General features: G+C 36.3%; 2 protein-coding genes across 5 annotated transcripts; one reads left to right on the forward strand and one right to left on the reverse strand.

Annotated features, from left to right (window-relative positions):
* The first annotated feature begins 4,409 nt into the window (after positions 1-4,409).
* On the forward strand, positions 4,410-9,859 carry LOC146950885 (nuclear factor kappa-B-binding-like protein). Its single transcript, XM_085746834.1, has 3 exons — positions 4,410-4,748; positions 4,931-9,162; positions 9,465-9,859. Exon 2 carries the CDS (start codon positions 5,029-5,031, stop codon positions 9,148-9,150), a length of 4,122 nt encoding a protein of 1,373 aa, XP_085602960.1. The 5' UTR covers positions 4,410-4,748; positions 4,931-5,028; the 3' UTR covers positions 9,151-9,162; positions 9,465-9,859.
* Positions 9,860-11,263: 1,404 nt separating this feature from the next.
* On the reverse strand, positions 11,264-17,717 carry LOC146950886 (kinesin-like protein KIN-5D). 4 transcript variants are annotated; one of them, XM_085746835.1, is made up of 23 exons: positions 17,534-17,717; positions 17,172-17,377; positions 16,943-17,072; positions 16,483-16,638; positions 15,895-16,371; positions 15,460-15,557; positions 15,192-15,348; positions 15,033-15,102; positions 14,782-14,858; positions 14,632-14,685; positions 14,468-14,548; positions 14,263-14,374; positions 14,026-14,112; positions 13,749-13,924; positions 13,503-13,664; positions 13,125-13,232; positions 12,873-13,031; positions 12,686-12,769; positions 12,403-12,608; positions 12,211-12,312; positions 12,016-12,125; positions 11,777-11,928; positions 11,264-11,665 (listed from the first exon to the last, which is right to left on the reverse strand). In XM_085746835.1, exons 2-23 carry the CDS (start codon positions 17,339-17,341, stop codon positions 11,444-11,446), a joined length of 3,150 nt encoding a protein of 1,049 aa, XP_085602961.1. In that variant the 5' UTR covers positions 17,342-17,377; positions 17,534-17,717; the 3' UTR covers positions 11,264-11,443. The 4 variants fall into 4 exon arrangements, with proteins under 4 accessions (XP_085602961.1, XP_085602964.1, XP_085602963.1 ...); XM_085746838.1 differs by having other exon boundaries at positions 17,172-17,394; XM_085746837.1 differs by having other exon boundaries at positions 17,172-17,442.

Below are 17,717 nucleotides of genomic sequence, written 5' to 3' on the forward strand. Positions count from 1 at the left end.
TTGTGTTTAGCATTTAGCTCTCATGCTTGTAAATAGAATTTTACACACATTTGTAACTAGCTATTGATCATAATATTTCACACATATTTGTAACTAGCTATTCATCATAATAGAATTTGCAACTTTCATACTTGTGTGTGATGTAGAGAATATCCTCCAAGGGTTCTTGATTGAACCATTACGGATCTTATCAAGGGGTTTTTCACATCTCATGTGGCTCCCATTTTGATCTTATATCCTTGTGGAAGTAGTGATCATTTATCTTCATATTCATCTTCTTGTCTAATTCACTTTTTTGTATGTTTTCAATTCCTTTCTTGCTTCTTGATTTGTGTTTCTAGGTTAATTCTAGAAAAATTGTTAGTAAATTTGAATTTAATCATGGAATGATCTTTCATTTTTGAACCTGAGATGAAAGTTCAAGAATAAAAGATATTTTTCTGATTGAAATCAATTTTTCAAGAATTAACCTAGACACACAAATCATCAATGCCAAGTGCTACCCCAATGTTTATACCAAGTCCAAACTGTGACATGTTGTTATTCCATAACAATTTTAATAGGCCACCTAACTTCAATAGACCTAGAATACTCTCCCTCATTGAACCACGTGAAAGGAGGAATGGCAATGTCACCAACACAATCATCCTCACTAGAATCAGAAGACAATAATATAATAATCAAATGTCGTTTGGAATTCTTCGGTGGTGAAAGGAAGAAAGAATAAAATGAAGATGATGAATCCGAAGAAAAACCCATAAATTCCCTCTCAAAGCAACCCATATTTATCTTGCTGGTTTTAGGGTCCCGACATTCACATATGTTTTCAACGAAGTAAGGGTCAATAAGAGAATAAATAGGCCAAATAAAACCCTCTCACCATCACTCCATATCTCTCGTACCACAAGCATGTCATTTCCATAAGCAAAAGAAAAAATTGAACAAAAGGAAGGGTATCAAGTTAACTTGACTAACGTTATTTATTTAAGTTAAGCTGATTAAACGAATTTATTGAATTTCGGTCAAAAAAAAAAAAAAGTTAAGCTGATAAATGGGACAAAAATGTTTACATTAAACAACAGGGGTGATGAACAACTCAGAAGAAATATACAAAGAAGAAACTCAAAGAACAATAATACAAGTGATGAACAATGGTAACCTTTCTCTATAATGTTCCAACACATGCTGGCAAATTGCGATAGACCAAGAAAAATGAAACACAATTGTCGCATATGAAAGACCATTGACATCCATAAATTGAGCGTTTTTGGCACACTACTACGAAAGGTACCAATGCATCATGGCATTCATCGTAAACTACATGTCATTAATCATGACGAAGAAAGAAAAGTCACTTGACATATGTTAATGTTTCAAAAGGGGTCCGACTCCTCACAACTAAAAACACCTCATAACTACAAACAACCAGAAATGGTCCTACTTCAATACACAATCAAAATATCAAACATAAACTTAAGATGTTGACTACAAAATCCTACAAACCAATTAAAAACAATTTTTGCTAACAAATCATCAAATAAATAATTTTACACATTCTCGGTTAGGGCTGTTATCAATACAAATGTATCCTACCAATTTAGAAACGTCTAAAATCTTAAACACTTCCCCCTTTAGGTTTCCTTCTTAGGGGTTATGGATTGAGATGAGGTCTTTGCCGATATTCGATTAAGCATTTCAACCATTTTTGTCTCATACTTTGGGAGTTGTGTACCATCATAACGATAAAGTTAGCTCGGCCCATCACCAAAGACTTGGTAAGATCCAGGATTTAATCACAAGACCCAAGATCAAAACTCGCAAACCTGTAATCCAATTACCATTTAAAGGGAAATGCATTGCACGCAGTCTTTTACTCAATTAATCCATGTTGGACTCTGAATATGGGACTAGCGATCCAGTGCATCCATGTTTGGCCATGAAGCTCCCCGCATCATATGAGGAAAGAAGTTAGACCAACCATATATAAATTGAACAACATTGATTCATAAAAACCTAAGTTATTGATAACCTTACAGACTCCATATCCTCAATACAACACTCAGTCAACTAGATTATCTAATTCTCTAATGAGAGAACCCTTAAACACTTAGGGCCTTGATTATAGCACATTGCTAGTAAGGTCCACCACATTTCATACTTTTTGGCTCAGGGACAAAAGGAAAGGTAGAGAAAATAGAGAAACTCTCTAATATTCTCAAAGAAAGATATTATTATTTGAATTCTTCAATGCTTGACTATGCTTGAGTATCTTGAATATGCATAAACACTAGGTGGTGAGCCTTATTTATCCTACTCTAGGAAGGCTCTACATTACAAGTTAGAAATATCTAGAAACATTTAATGCTACTACTTAATTATACAAGAACTATCTAGAGATTCTAATATCTAGTTCATGTGCCTAGAAAGATCTAGAGATGCTAAGATGATCCTAATCACTATGACTTTATTTTGTAATATTCTTGAAAGTTCTTCGACATCTTGAAAGTTCCATAATGTTCTATATTATTCTTCATAATTCTCTATCACTTTTTTTGTTAAAAAAAAACGTTCTAATGGGATTTGACCAAAGTTCATACTTCAAGAAATTAAAATAACCATCAAATACTTGATTCTCATCGAATACATACTCCAATTTATTTTATTTTGTCCTTTCAAATATTTTAAAATATGATCCTATAAATTGCAAAAATGTTATCCTATGAATATGTAGTTAGAGAGAAATGATGGCAAATAATAGAAAAAAATATATAGCATTCTTTTATACAAGTAAGTAAATAATACATTTTTCGGAGAAGTAACTAATTGTTTGGTTTTACTTTTAGATGTCTCAGAACCGTTTATAAGTAATTTCAATTCTATCAAATTATGTTTGATATATTTTTTTATGAGAAATCAATTTTAGGAACTAAAAGCAATCCTACTTATTATTTGTAACTTTTTTTTTTTAACAAGAGAGGGCCGAAGCCCAAAAGAGAAAACTAAACAATTAAACGAACATTTCAAGGCATACAAGCTTCAGAGATGTCATCAAAGAGGAGACTATTTAGCTCACTAGGAGGGGTCTCCAAAAGAATAAAATTCCAAGAATTCATGGTAAGGCTGAAATTGGCAAGCCAATCAGCACTTCTGTTGCCTTCTCTCAAAGTGTGGTGAACCTGAATCTGCCAATTACGATTCAAAATATTTTGAATACGCCGAATGAGCACAGGGGTTGTCCCATTTATCTTGCAATTATTTGTTACCATGTCAATAAGCAACTTTGAATCACTTTCAACGCAAAGATGAGAAATACCGTCCCTCCAAGCCAACCCTAGACCAAGGTACATACCCCACATCTCTGCATGAAGAGCATCACAAGCGCCAATCTTGGGGACAAAACCTTTGATCCATCTACCATTAGCATACCGAAGTAGGCCTCCACAACCCGACCGATCTCCATTCTCTTTGCACGCTCCATCACAATTGAGTTTGATCCATTCCTCTTGAGGATATTTCCAGCCAATATAAATTGTTTCGGTGTGTCGAAGATCCATTTGAAACTGATTAAGAGTACAATCTTCAATATCACTGGTAAACTTTTGGATGATACTTGTGGGATTCTTCGGTCTCTGGAAATTTTCCTCGAAGACTGTCTTGTTCTGCCATTTCCAAATATACCAGCAAGTAGTCATGAAAGTTGTCTTCCACTTAGAGTTGGGATCTCTGTTCCAACGCTTGTTGAGGTTTGTAAAAACCCAATTCCTGCAATCAAAGGGAGAAAAAAAGTCAGTTATACAATATGAAGGTACAAGTCTGATCCATACCTTTATTTGTAACTTTATATGAATGTATCCGAACATAAATCATTTTATCTACGCCTCATTTTAATTAAAAATAATTTTAGAAAATTAATTCACTCAAAATTAATTATTGTCAAAATATAACCAAATACTAGTATATTCTAAGTAAAAGATAGTTTATTCGCTCAAAAAAAAAAAAGTAAAAGATAGTAGTTTATATACACTTTATTTTATGATCAAAATTCACAAGTGGTTGGGGAAGAAGCAAAAGCCTTAACTAGTTAACCAATTGAGTTCACTTACCACCGACCGCATCACTTTACCTGTCCACAACAACATCATACAACAAATTCCTAGTAATCTTCCCACTTTGTTTCACCTATTTATAAACTCCACAAAATTGATTAATAAGGAAACAAAAATAATTAACAAAAAACAACACATGTCAAAACGACGTCGGTTTATATACATCAACGGTTGATCTAATCCAACGCGTCAGATCCAACGGCCAAAAATCAAATAACGAGTCACAACGTTCTAACTCGTTTCCCAACTCAGTCACCTTCTATCTTTCGTCTTCTCTATCATTCTCTCTCTCTCTCTCTCTCTAACCCTTTTTTTTCTCACTCACTGCACAAACATAAACACAAACACATTGCGTGCATTCATCCTTGTTACGGTGAAACCCTTTTTCGTCTTTTCGCACTACCCCTTTTCACAAATCAAATCGCACGGTCATTCTTCTCCCACGTCTCCTTCGTCTTCTTCATACCCTCCCCACCTTCCCTTTCTGCCTCAACCCCCCCTTTTTCACTATATAACCCTATTTTCACCCTTTTAGGGTTTCGCTTTTTCATTCTCAATCACACTGCGCCTCCTTCAAAATCTTTCGTAATTTTCATCACTCTCAATTTCATCATCGCTGCTTCCTTCAATTTCTCGATTCAGGTATCAATCCAATCGAATTTCTCTGCGTTTATTTGATTCCTTTTCGTGATTTTCTCTTCAGATTTTTTATAAAAATCGTTTTTTTTATGTGTGTTTTTTGTTTAATTGTTACTATTATTGTTATTTAGATTGGTAATTTGATTAGGGCTTTTTTTAATTGTTTTTATTTTTATTTTTGTTAGGGTTTGGATTGATAATTGAGATCTGTTCGTGGGTGGGTTGGAAATTTTGAATTGGGTTACCAAACGCGCTTTTTGGCGGCAGTTTGGTGTTGTTATGTATGATGGCTATTGAGAAGAACAGTTTTAAGGTGTCAAGGGTTGATTCTGAGTGTGAACCGATGAGTAAAGAGAGTATGTCTAGTGGTGATGAAGAGGATGTTCAACGGCGGAATTCGGGGAATGAATCTGATGAGGATGATGATGAGTTTGATGATGCTGATTCTGGGGCGGGTTCGGATGATTTTGATTTGCTTGAATTGGGTGAGACTGGGGCTGAGTTTTGTCAGATTGGGAATCAGACTTGTAGTATTCCGTTGGAGCTTTATGATCTTTCGGGGCTTGAAGATATACTTTCGGTTGATGTGTGGAATGATTGTTTGAGTGAAGAGGAGAGGTTTGAACTTGCTAAGTATCTTCCTGATATGGATCAAGAGACTTTTGTTCAGACGTTGAAAGAGCTTTTTACGGGTTGTAACTTTCAGTTTGGGAGTCCTGTTAAGAAGTTGTTTGATATGCTGAAGGGTGGTTTATGTGAGCCGAGAGTTGCGCTTTACAGGGAGGGGTTGAATTTTGTTCAGAAGCGCCAACATTATCATTTGTTGAAGAAGCATCAGAACAACATGGTTAGCAATCTTTGTCAGATGAGAGATGCTTGGCTCAACTGCAGAGGGTACAGTATTGAAGAAAGGCTCCGTGTTCTGAATATTATGACCAGTCAAAAGAGTTTGATGGGTGAGAAGATGGATGATCTGGAGGCTGATTCTTCAGAAGAGTCCGGTGAAGGTATGTGGAGTAGGAAGAACAAGGATAAGAAAAATGCCCAGAAATTGGGTCGTTTTCCTTTCCAAGGTGTGGGTTCAGGTTTAGATTTCCATCCGCGAGAACAATCAATGGTTATGGAGCAAGAGAAGTATAGCAAGCAAAACCCCAAAGGTATACTCAAGCTGGCTGGTTCAAAGACACATCTAGCAAAGGACCCAACTATTCACTCGTCTTCTTTCTACCATGGTTTGGATATGAACCCCAGGCTTAATGGTTCAGCTTCTGCTCACCCTCAACATAATATATCAACTGGATATGATTTGGGGTCAATCCGCAGGACGAGGGATCAGTTGTGGAATGGCGACAATGAAGAGGAAATGTCGTATCGAGATCGTAATGCATTACGAGGCAGCCTGATGGACATGTCTAGTGCACTGAGAGTGGGAAAGAGGCACGACCTTCTGAGAGGTGATGAAATAGAGGGTGGCAATTTGATGGGTCTGTCTATGTCTTCAAAGACTGATCTACGTGGATACACCAGAAATCCAAACCAATCCTCTGATATGCAGTTGTTCGCAGCAAAGCCACCTTCTAAGAAAAAGGGCAAGTATGCCGAAAATGTTCAACAATTTGTAGGTTCTAGGGGTTCAAAGTTATCACATAATGTTGATATGACTCGCTCACCAGTTCCTGATGATCTTTTCTACAACAAAACACCAGCACAGGAACTTGGTACGAGTTCTTTATTTAAATATGAAGATTGGAATCCAAAGAGCAAGAAACGGAAAGCTGAGAGAGAGTCTCCTGATCTCAGTTATACAGCTTATAGGTCTTCCTCACCACAGGTCAGTGATAGACTTTTTTCGTCAGATTTTAGAACAAAATCATCGCAAGAGAAGATCAGAGGGAGTTTTGTACAGAATGGAAGAAAAGATATGAAGCCTTTGAGGGGGGGTAGCCATATGCTTGTAAGAGGTGAAGAAACTGAATCAGATTCCTCAGACCAGTGGGATGATGATGATGATAATAATCCTTTATTGCAGAGCAAATTTGCTTACCCAATCGGTAAAGCTGCTGGTCCTCTCACAAAACCATTGAAGTCTAATAGGACAGATATGAAGGCACATGTTATAACACAATCCAAAAAGAAAGGTGGCTTTGCAGAGCAGGGGAACATGCATGGTGCAGATAATTACCTTTCAAAAAATGCAAAGCAGAAGAGTAAAATATTCAATGGCGGTCCTGTGCGTAACCCTGCTGGCAAATTCATTGAAGAGAGCTATCCCTCAGTATCGGATATGCTAAATGGTGGTCATGATGATTGGAGACAATTATACAAAAGCAAGAATGATCGAATACGAGATGAACCTGTTCAAAGGTTTGACATGCCCTCATCAACTTCATATGCTGCTGAGCATAAGAAGAAAGGGAGAACTGGCCTTGATCATTCCAGTATGAGGTCAAAATATTTACATGATTATGGTAATGATGAGGATGACTCACTTGAGAATCGGTTGTTAGGGGATGAAAATGGAGTTGGACAGAGCAGGTTTTGGAGAAAAGGGCAGAAAAATGTTGCACATAAGGATGATCGTGATGAAAGATCTGAGGTACCATTACTTGGTTGTAACTCAGCAATGAAGAAGCGAAAAATGAAGTTTGGTGCAACAGATTTTGGTGAAAGAGATGAAGATGCCAATCTTCTGTCAAGCAATCCTTCCAAAATAGATGATTTGCCTGCTTTTTCTTTGAAAAGAAAGTCAAAGAAAAAACCAGGGGCTGAGATGGTTATTTCTGAAATGGAGAATTCTGAACTGCCTCTTACTCATACGGTGACGGCAGACGTAGAAGTGGAGACCAAGCCACAGAAAAAGCCATATATTTTGATCACACCTACTGTTCATACTGGATTTTCATTTTCTATTATGCATCTTCTTACTGCAGTCCGCACGGCAATGATTAGTCCACCTGCAGTAGAAAGTTTGGAGGCGGGGAAGCCTGTAGAACAGCAGAACAAAGCGCAGGAAGACAGTCTCAATGGTGTTATTTCTAGCGATAAGGTGGATGATAAGGTGGCTGCCAATGTTGAACCTTCTGACCAAAAGAATGTGCCATCTCTTACCATTCAGGAGATTGTCGATCGTGTGAGATCAAACCCTGGTGATCCCTGTATTCTTGAGACACAAGAGCCACTGCAGGATTTGGTTAGAGGTGTTCTAAAGATATTCTCTTCCAAAACAGCACCTTTAGGAGCAAAGGGTTGGAAGGTACTAGCAGTTTATGAAAAATCTACCAGAAGTTGGTCATGGACTGGCCCGGTTTTACCCAACTCATCTGACCATGATCCCGTTGAGGAAGTGACATCTCCTGAAGCTTGGGGCCTTCCTCATAAGATGCTCGTCAAGTTGGTCGATTCCTTTGCCAATTGGTTGAAATGTGGTCAGGATACTCTTAAACAAATAGGAAGTCTCCCTGCACCACCCTTGGAATTGATGCAAGTCAACCTTGACGAGAAGGAACGGTTTAGAGACCTAAGGGCCCAAAAGAGTCTTAACACCATAAGCCCGAGTTCAGAGGAAGTGAGGGCTTATTTTCGCAAGGAGGAACTTCTCAGGTACTCAATTCCGGATAGAGCTTTCTCATATACTGCAGCTGATGGTAAAAAGTCTATTGTGGCTCCATTGAGAAGATGTGGTGGTAAGCCAACATCAAAAGCCAGAGACCATTTTATGTTGAAACGTGATCGTCCACCACATGTTACAATTCTCTGTCTTGTCAGAGATGCAGCTGCTAGGTTGCCTGGAAGTATTGGTACTAGAGCAGATGTTTGTACATTAATTCGAGATTCTCAATACATTGTTGAAGATGTATCTGATGAAAAAATTAACCAAGTAGTTAGTGGAGCCTTGGATAGATTGCATTATGAACGTGATCCGTGTGTACTATTTGATCAAGAGAGGAAACTGTGGGTCTATTTACATAGAGAAAGAGAAGAAGAAGATTTTGACGATGATGGCACGTCTTCCACAAAGAAATGGAAGAGGCAGAAAAAAGATGTTGCTGATCAATCCGATCAGGCACCAGAGGCACCAGTAACTGTTGCTTGTAATGGGACTGGAGAGCAATGTGGATATGATTTGTGCTCTGATCTCAATGTGGATCCACCATGCATTGAAGACGATAAGGAAGCAGTTCAACTTCTGTCTACTGATACAAGGCCGAATGCAGAGGATCATGTTGTTGTCAATCCTGTTTCTGAAGTAGGCAATTCTTGCGAGGACAATTCAATGACTTGGGAGGCTCTTGATTTGAATCCTACTCGAGAGTTATGCCAAGAAAATTCAACAAATGAAGATTTTGGTGATGAATCCTTTGGGAGAGAGAGACCTGTTGGACTACTAAGTGCAAGCTTATTGTGAAGAAATCTGCAGGTATTGTAGCATTATTCTGATTGCTCTTTGATATTTGGTTGCGTGATATACCTATGTACTACTTCCGTCCATAAATATATCCTCTTGAGAACTTCATTTGTTTCTTTTTATAAGACCCTTCAAAATTTTAATCCGATTTAAGTATTTGTTTACCAACATTAACCTAATTATTTTATATTTTATCCTGCAATCTACAATAATTACTATATGAACTATACTCCAATATTTAATTAATCTGTTTTGCCATCTATTTATACTTGTGATATCAGTGGACTTACACAAAGACCTACATGTTTCTGCAGGCTTCAGTCATTCACATTCAAGAGTTCAATTACACCGGGTTATAGCTGTGCTTGTATATATTGCGGGCGCAGTATCTTTGTATATTGATTTGGTCGGAAAGAATAGGATAGAATATGCGATCTTGTTGAAGATCATGGAAGCTGGTTAGGTTAGCTGAATGTTTTTGTGGCTTTACTTTTCATATATAATAATACCATTTGGTTCTCTTTATAAAATGATCTTATTTTGCTTCTTGTGTGAGAGGGATCAAGAAGCTCTGAGTGGCACTATTGTATTGAATTGAATCGCAAAATTCTTATATTATTATGTATATAAACGGTTCAATTAAGACATGATGTCAGTGGTACATCCAATAAATCTGTCCATCCAAATGATCAGGACAAAATATTAATTAGTTACGACTCAGACGGAAAAGAGAAGCCATTTTTTGCTCTCTTTACATGTTTGTATATTTTTATTATTTATGCTTGGGCGATTAGTGAATAGAGAAATTGATTTTTGAAATGGAAAATACTTGCTTACATCCTCTTCCTTAGGTGCTGTTTTGCGATACATAAAATAACCACTCAAAGTTGTGTCAACAAAAGCATATTAAATGGAGTTGTTTATTAAAATAGTCTCCTCCTTTTGAAAATAGTCTTGGAATTTTGTAAATTGATAAATACTTCAATGAAATTGTAATTCATTTCGTAATTTCTATTATTAGAGGTTATGATATTTCAACAATAAATAGACATGTGATTTCCCATGTATCTTATATCAACTTTATAGAACTATATTTTATATTAAATTTATGAGTAAAAATTATTTAATATTTGATCAGGGTGTGCAAGTTTTGGAGTTGTATGAAATGTTTACCCGAAGCATTATTTTACGGATTTATAAAACTCAGACTATTTTAATCTGTACTCAATTTTAAGAACCAGTTTAACAATTCGTTCTTTTCTTTCCCCTAAAAAAACCAATTTGTTCTTTATATTCATATCTTTTTAGTATTTTTCCCACGTGGTTGTGTTGTCTGTGATAAGTCTATCAAAAGCAACTCAACCCATCACCAGGTCTACAAGTTTGTGGTCCATGCCACTTCCAGTTCCAAGTGGTACATCTTGATGGAATCGTCGCCCATCACCAATCCTTACAATATTATTTATTCCATTTGTTTTCAACATGATATCATATGATAGTGTTTGTTACAAGCAATTACTGAGAATATCAATCCCAACTGTAGATTGAGTAAAAAAGGTCTTCAGTGTAACCCAAAAATAAGTGCTACTTCCAATCCAAGCTGCAGCTTTTTCACACAGACAGCCTTGACCTGGGACCTATTTATCTGTCCCCTTTACTTACCCTACATCCAAGAGAAGTATCTCTTAACATGTGACCAGGCTGTTGTACGAACACTTATTCCTATGTTTGGGAATCTCCCTGTGTCTCTTACTCCTGACTGACAAAGTACCACAAACATCACCAGCACAGCACCCGTATTTAGGAGGATGAACAAAGCAAAATACTTTATCTGATTAAGCATGAGAAGAAGATGGCTCCATATGTCGAGTGATGCACATTCTTGTTACTTACTCTGTTTGCTTGACGTGTTGGTTGATGCGTGAAACCGTAGAAATTGTACGGTCCAAAGAAATACAGATTTTAATTTTATTTTATAATTAAAAATATTTCATCTATAGTAAGTAATATTTTAACTATCTTTAGACTTCAATGTCAAGTAGCCATGACAATGTCAATTATATGAGTTAGGAATGATTAACTATAATAAAAACTTGCATGTATAAGAAAACTCTAATACAAACTCGTCAAAATCATATTGCATACCAATCTCAACTGACAATATCGAAGTGAAACAAAACTATAAAAAGGTAACCTTTTTCCTCTATTTCCCAAAAATAATAATAATGAATAAATATATCATTTTATAGAATTACATCCGAACAATATGCTATTTACACAATTTGAGTGTCTCTTAGTTAATAGTGGTAAGAGGAACTCTGGAATCTCTTACTGCTTGAGTGTCTTCATATGAACCAATGTGTTTAACATCTCCATTTGCTAGTTTCTGAGATTTTGCATCCCAAAATGCCTTCAAAAGTTCCTCAAATGATGGAGTTCTTAGCTCCTCTATAGATGATACGCTAGGTAAATTGAAGAGTCTTCTTGTTGGTGTTGAACAAGATGGTTCATCAACCTGTAGTAATAGCACAGGCAATTCAGACAACATTCAAAATTAGAGTCTAGAAAACAACAAATATTGTAACGGCATAAGAATTGAAGACTGCACATGAAGCCTTTTTCTTACCATGTACTCATTGAGAAGACATTTTCCTGCATTTTCAGTTATCTCCACTATTCTGTTGTAATGACCACCCTTCAATTCTGTCAAGTCACCACAGCATGGGGTAATCATGGAATTCAAATTCCCACAAGCTTCGTGATCAAGTTGCAATGAATCTGCAAGTAATTTAACTTGTAAGCTGACATTTATAGTTACAACAACTAATGTAATAATCATGCATATATGTAACTCTAGATACTGACGATCAATAGATGAGTTAATATCCGTGTTTGCAATTCCTGCATCTTCAAGTGTAGTTGACACAGAACTTGAGAATCGGGCTCGCAGAGCTTGATTAGCTTCCATTCCTCCCCTGGACAATAAGCAATAGAGAAAAGGGTTAACAAAATCTATTATTTTTTGACTATTTTAATCAAAATAAGCAATATAAAACCTACCGAACAATCGTATCGACAGAAGCAGCATTTCTCTTCTCTAAAGTAAGCAAGGAATCTTGAGCATTTCTCCATTGTTGTGAACCTACTTCTGCCTTGTTGAGGCTGCAGTTGTTTATTCAGTAGGATTCAGTAAACACTTAACAAAAGAGAAATTTACTTAAGACAAAATACAATGTCCTGGCATATACATACCAGATTTGAAGAACCTCCGCAAGGTCTTTCTTTCCAGATTCCACCGAAGAAGTATCCTCGTGATAGTTGGATTCTGTCTGTTCCATGTGAACTATCCATTCTGCCTTTACAGAAGAAGTGGAATCCTGCATGGTTAATGCTTCTCGCTGCAATTTACTTGTTCTACAGTTTGCACTTTCTCGAAGGTCATTAACGGCCATTTGAACCTATACGTACAAAAACACATTAATTTCATTTGAACGCAGTATGGGTAAACTAGGCATGTTTTAAAAATAATAGCTACCAGTTTTTTCTTTCTAGCATTTGAACTTGCTAGCATTTCTGCCACTTTCTCCAGCAATTGCTTTTCTTCATAAGCAGTGCACTCCTAAACCAAGTAGAGAATGAGAAATACTAAAGGTAAAAGAGGAAAACAAATAAAAACATTTCCAATCATTATTTATGTCTATCAGAAAAGACATTGCAGTCACCTCAAACTTCTTTTCAAGCTCACACAATTTCTGATCATTAACAAATTGTGTTTCTTCCACTATTTGGGTCAAACTGGATGCATGCCTGTCTATTGTCTCAAAAAAGTTCATCGTTATTTTAGATACTGAACGTGTAGTCTCAACTGCTCTGGCATGTGCCTGCATGCAATAGCACAAAACTCAGCAACTCTATCTCATAAGTTCAGTCAACCAACAAAAAACCAGAGACATTCAAAACAAAAAAATACAGACCTCTCGTTGTTGACGAGCAAAAGCAGTTACATTGGCCTCTTGCTTGTGGAGACTATTTTGAAGATCATTCAGTAATGAATCAGCTTCTAAGGCAATTCCTTTAAAAAGCTGAAGCACATAATTTAAGTTAAACACGGCAAAAAAGTTCAAGTAAAATCAACTCTTAAGGATAAGAGAAATGATATTTTGACAACCACTTTTTGACAACTTTTGGACAACTTTCTCTCTCATACTCACGTGATATTGTTATCCTCTTTCTTCCTTTTTCTCTCTCCATTGTTTTTGACCAATAAGAAGTGAGAAAAACAAGGTTGTCAACAAAGTTGTCATCAAATGGATGTCAAAATATCATTACTCTAAGGATAATAGACCACTTACATCCTCCAAGGCAGATGAGTGCTTAGCTACTTCAGATTTCAAGTCTTCGTAAGTTAATTGGTTATTTGATTTAAGCTCCTCGGCTAAATTATCCAAAGCTTTAATTCCAAAACCATACATATTCTTCAACTCAACAACCCTTACTCTAAGATCTTTGGTAGCCTTCAGAAACATATACCAAATCGAAGTCAGTAAATCTGAAAATTGAAGTTTAAGTACCAAAGTAACTGTCATTCAGAAACACACCTCTGATTTTGTTGATACAAAAGACTGCATATCTTTTTCCATATCCTTCAGTTGCTGCTCTTGATGCATTACAGATGCTGAAACTGTCCTGTGCAAAGCTTCAAGTTGCTGAGCTAACTGAGACTGGAATTTCTGGATAAGTACCCTGTTTTCTTCTTCAATTTTATCCTTCCGCTCTAAGGTTGAAAAAAGGAAAGGTAAATTATATCTGATGTTAGTGGGCAGGAAATTCTCCTACTGGAACCCCACAAGAAAATCGCTAGAGAATCACACTTACCGATTTTCGAAAACAGGTTTGACACATCCGATGCAGCATTCTCGAGCTCTGCCCGTAGTTCAATTGCACGTTCTACCAGTTCCTTCTCTGGAGAAAGCATGGCAGATGGTAAAAAGTAAATAAAATGAAGTATAAGGTATTGCATGTGTAGCAGCCCTAAAGCTGAAGTATATTGCTACAGACATGAGACAAATGATATTCAATCAACTCGAGAAAGGGAATACACAAATGACTAACCAGATTTTAGGAGATTTGATATCAAGAATTCCTTTTCCTTAATTGTTGCATTTGCTTGTCTGTGCCTTTCCTCAAGATCAAACAATGTCTGCTCAGTTTCTTCTAGACTTTTCTGAAATTACAGATACCAGAATTAAGTCTAATTCTTGACCAGATCAGAAGTCCAGAACAAAGGAATCAAGTGACTATACACAGCTATTCTTACCTCAGTTTTTTCAAGTTTCGCACTTAATTCAGCAGTCAAAAGTTGCTGAGAATTGTAGAGTTCTTGAAGCTCCACCAGGTTCTGCACACATACCATGTTACGTTCTTGTTTCAGTAGCTAAGCAATCATAATCGCTACACAGAATTACTAAGAATGTAATATACCTTATCCTTAGAATCTGCATCGAGTTCCATGCGTTCTATCTTTTCAGCCATCGCCTTAAGATAACATTGTAAAAGTTTAGGATTAGTAATGATTCCAAATTTATAACAGTATTTAAAATTCATGTTCATATTAAAACATTTGGAAGGAACCTTCTTCTCAGCTTCTTCGTTAAGGTAACGATCGCGTGGTATATAGATTCCATTTTTCTCTCTTGCAGCATACACCTCTGCGTAACATAAATGGAAAAAAAAAAAACAGATTTCAGCACTGAACTGTAAAAGGGAGGAGAGAGAAGCAAGTTTACCAACATACTATTCTTTCTCTATTTAGGAAAAAAAAAAACAAGAAGGAGAAAACAAAATGATTATAAAACTTTATTAATAAGGGAACAGTTAGCAACCTTGCTTTAGTCTGTCAATTTCAGAATACAAATCTTTAATCATCGCAGATTTCATCATTTTCTGATTAACCTGAAAAAAACAAGCAACTTCAACCTATTAGATATCCTTTGCAGCTTTATAAAATAGTGAAAGGTTGACCAAAGGAATATTAGAGTCACCTCTGGTTTGTTCTTGATATTTTTAGCACGGTGTGCATAATCCAAGGTACTAAGGGTTTCTTCTAGACAGTGAATGGAAGGTGATACTGTGGCAATAATGCATGTCTTGGTTTTACCACCCAAAGAATCCCTCAACAGCCTGGTTAATTTGCTATCTCTGGTACAATAAGGGATATCTTTTTTATAAAAATAAAAATCATTCTCCAGATTTAAAAACAATCAAAAAATGACAATGAGAATTAACTAGATAAGTTGCTGCTAGTCATACCTATATGGAACATGACCTGAGTGCTCAACTAGAGCATTGATAGTTCGACCAAGTGTAAGCAAGCTTTTATTTATCTCCCCAGCCTCTCTTGCTCGACCCTGCAAGTATTTTCTTCTTAGTGAAGCTCCAGAGCTAATGAAGACATTGTCTTTTAAGACAAAAGCTACAGAGCAGTATAGAGATAATCCCAGACGTGGAATGAAAGAAAAAAAAAGTAGACAAGGGTTTAGGGGGGTTATTCAATTGTTTATGTATAGGGGTAATTCAATTTTTTATGCATAGGGGTGATTCAATTTATTATGTATTGTCGGGATTCATATACACAAAATAAGTAATCTGCCATGACATAAGCCCATAACAATCAAATTTTCATATTATTCCAATTATGCAATTGAAAAGCATGTGTTAACTCAAATTTGGTATAATAATCGGTACCTCTCTTGCACCAGAGCGTGAAATATTCTCCGAGCCCGCAAGGTCCACAAGGTTTAGCTTTCCACATTTAATCATTTCTTCACCTTCCGGAGTACATTCTTTGATATGAATTGTGATAGAAAATATGGAGTGAGAACGGCTACTTTGTTTGTTCAGAAGAGTCTCGGCAGTGCGCCTTTTTGCGGAACCTTTTTCTAATATCTTGTAAATTTCATTTGCAGTGCAAACGATCTCTTCTTCTAATCCTCTGACAAGAACACCCCCTTTCCCATCTTCCATTAAAGCAATAGGTTTCTTAGACTTCTCATCTACAAATTTGGTAGTCTCCTCAGGGGCCAATAGATCAGTTATTTCCTCGTTGTAAAGCTCCAAAAATGTTACTTTCATGCTGTATTCAGCACTCTGAGCTTCTAATATATCAAAAATCTGCTTCACAGCTCTTGGGATGACACCAGCATCAATCGGAAATTCGCCATTCTACGAAATCAAGTACAATAAAATAAATTTTAAATTTTTATCAAAGACCCATGAAAAAACATAATAAACTTTAAATTTTAATCACAAAGAGAGGCCGGTGACATGAATTACCTTCTTTATTGCGCCTCCTTCCATGGTATATGTCTTCCCTGTTCCGGTCTGTCCATATGCAAAAATTGTGCAATTATAACCCTCAAGCACTTCATACACAATAGGAGACACTGCCTGATCATACAATTCTTTCTGTTGAGAATTAGGACCGAACACCTAAGCCAAGAAAAAACAAAATCATAAGAGTTCCTACAAAATATGCCATCATAATTAATGAACTTCAAACCCAAAATTTAATGCTTGAATGCAGTTATCTTTTCTGGAAATCTGAATAATGCAAAATTAGAAAAATTCTCTCTCTTAAATTCCCTTTCATAACCTAAAGTTACTAAATTTAGAAACAAATTTTCCTAAATTTGCAGAATGCAGCTACCAATATGAAATCAACATCAAATAATTCATCTACTATCATTATAAATATAAAAATTCTTGTAGCCAAAACACGAAACAACTTAAAAACCTTGTCGAATACGAATGTTCTATCGATCTGCTTGTTAGCAATACTCTGCACAGCTGCAACTTCTCTTCTTCCTTCATTACACGAAATCACAACCGGCGTATGAAGCCGCATTTCATCTTCATTCATTGGCCTACAAATACAAAACCAATCATAAAACTTCAAAACCAAAAACAATCAAAAACAAACTCAATTTTCAACTCATCAACGAGTCAGAACGAGTCAAACTCACCTACACCGAACCAGAACCTGAACATTAACACCTTTCTCTTTATCATACTTATTATGACTACTTGAATTAGAATCCGCAGATCGTAGATCTCGTGCCGGCTTATCCGTCGAACGCGGCGTCTGCGACGGCGATAACGGCACCAATCCACCTTTTTTATGTTGAACCTCCATTTCACTTCCAAGTTCCAATTTCAACCAAATCAAATCCTAATCGGTAAAAAAAACTGAATAAATTCAACAATTAACAATGATGATGATGATGAATTTGCGATCTGCAATTGAAGAAGAATGTGAAGAATGAAGAATTCACGGATCAAGAAATGAAGAAGAAACGGTTACAGAATTGTTGAAATTGGAACTTACAGTGATATTCTAGAGAGTTGTTCTGTTCTATTTTGAAAGAGAATTTCACGTGAGTGAGGGAAAACTTGAAGTCAAAGATTACACTGCAAAAGCACTTAACTGAAAAAGCACTTAACTTGATTTTAATTTGTTCTGATTTGTTAAGTTTTTTAAATTGTTACTATAATGAAAGTGTCTCTTTTGT

The sequence above is a fragment of the Medicago sativa genome, chromosome 2 (assembly GCF_051527215.1).
Source record: "Medicago sativa cultivar Bolivia chromosome 2, Bolivia_mono, whole genome shotgun sequence".
Taxonomy (NCBI): domain Eukaryota; kingdom Viridiplantae; phylum Streptophyta; class Magnoliopsida; order Fabales; family Fabaceae; genus Medicago; species Medicago sativa.

Excerpts from the sequence above, each read along its gene's own strand:
- LOC146950885 (XM_085746834.1), top strand. The coding sequence starts at position 5,029 with ATGATGGCTATTGAGAAGAACAGTTTTAAGGTGTCAAGGGTTGATTCT.
- LOC146950886 (XM_085746835.1), bottom strand. The coding sequence starts at position 17,341 with ATGGAGGTTCAACATAAAAAAGGTGGATTGGTGCCGTTATCGCCGTCG. Across the intron at positions 15,558-15,894 it reads CACGCTCTGGTGCAAGAGAG|GGTCGAGCAAGAGAGGCTGG; the intron begins GTACCGATTATT and ends AAATACTTGCAG. Across the intron at positions 15,349-15,459 it reads TCAGGTCATGTTCCATATAG|AGATAGCAAATTAACCAGGC; the intron begins GTATGACTAGCA and ends TTATTGTACCAG.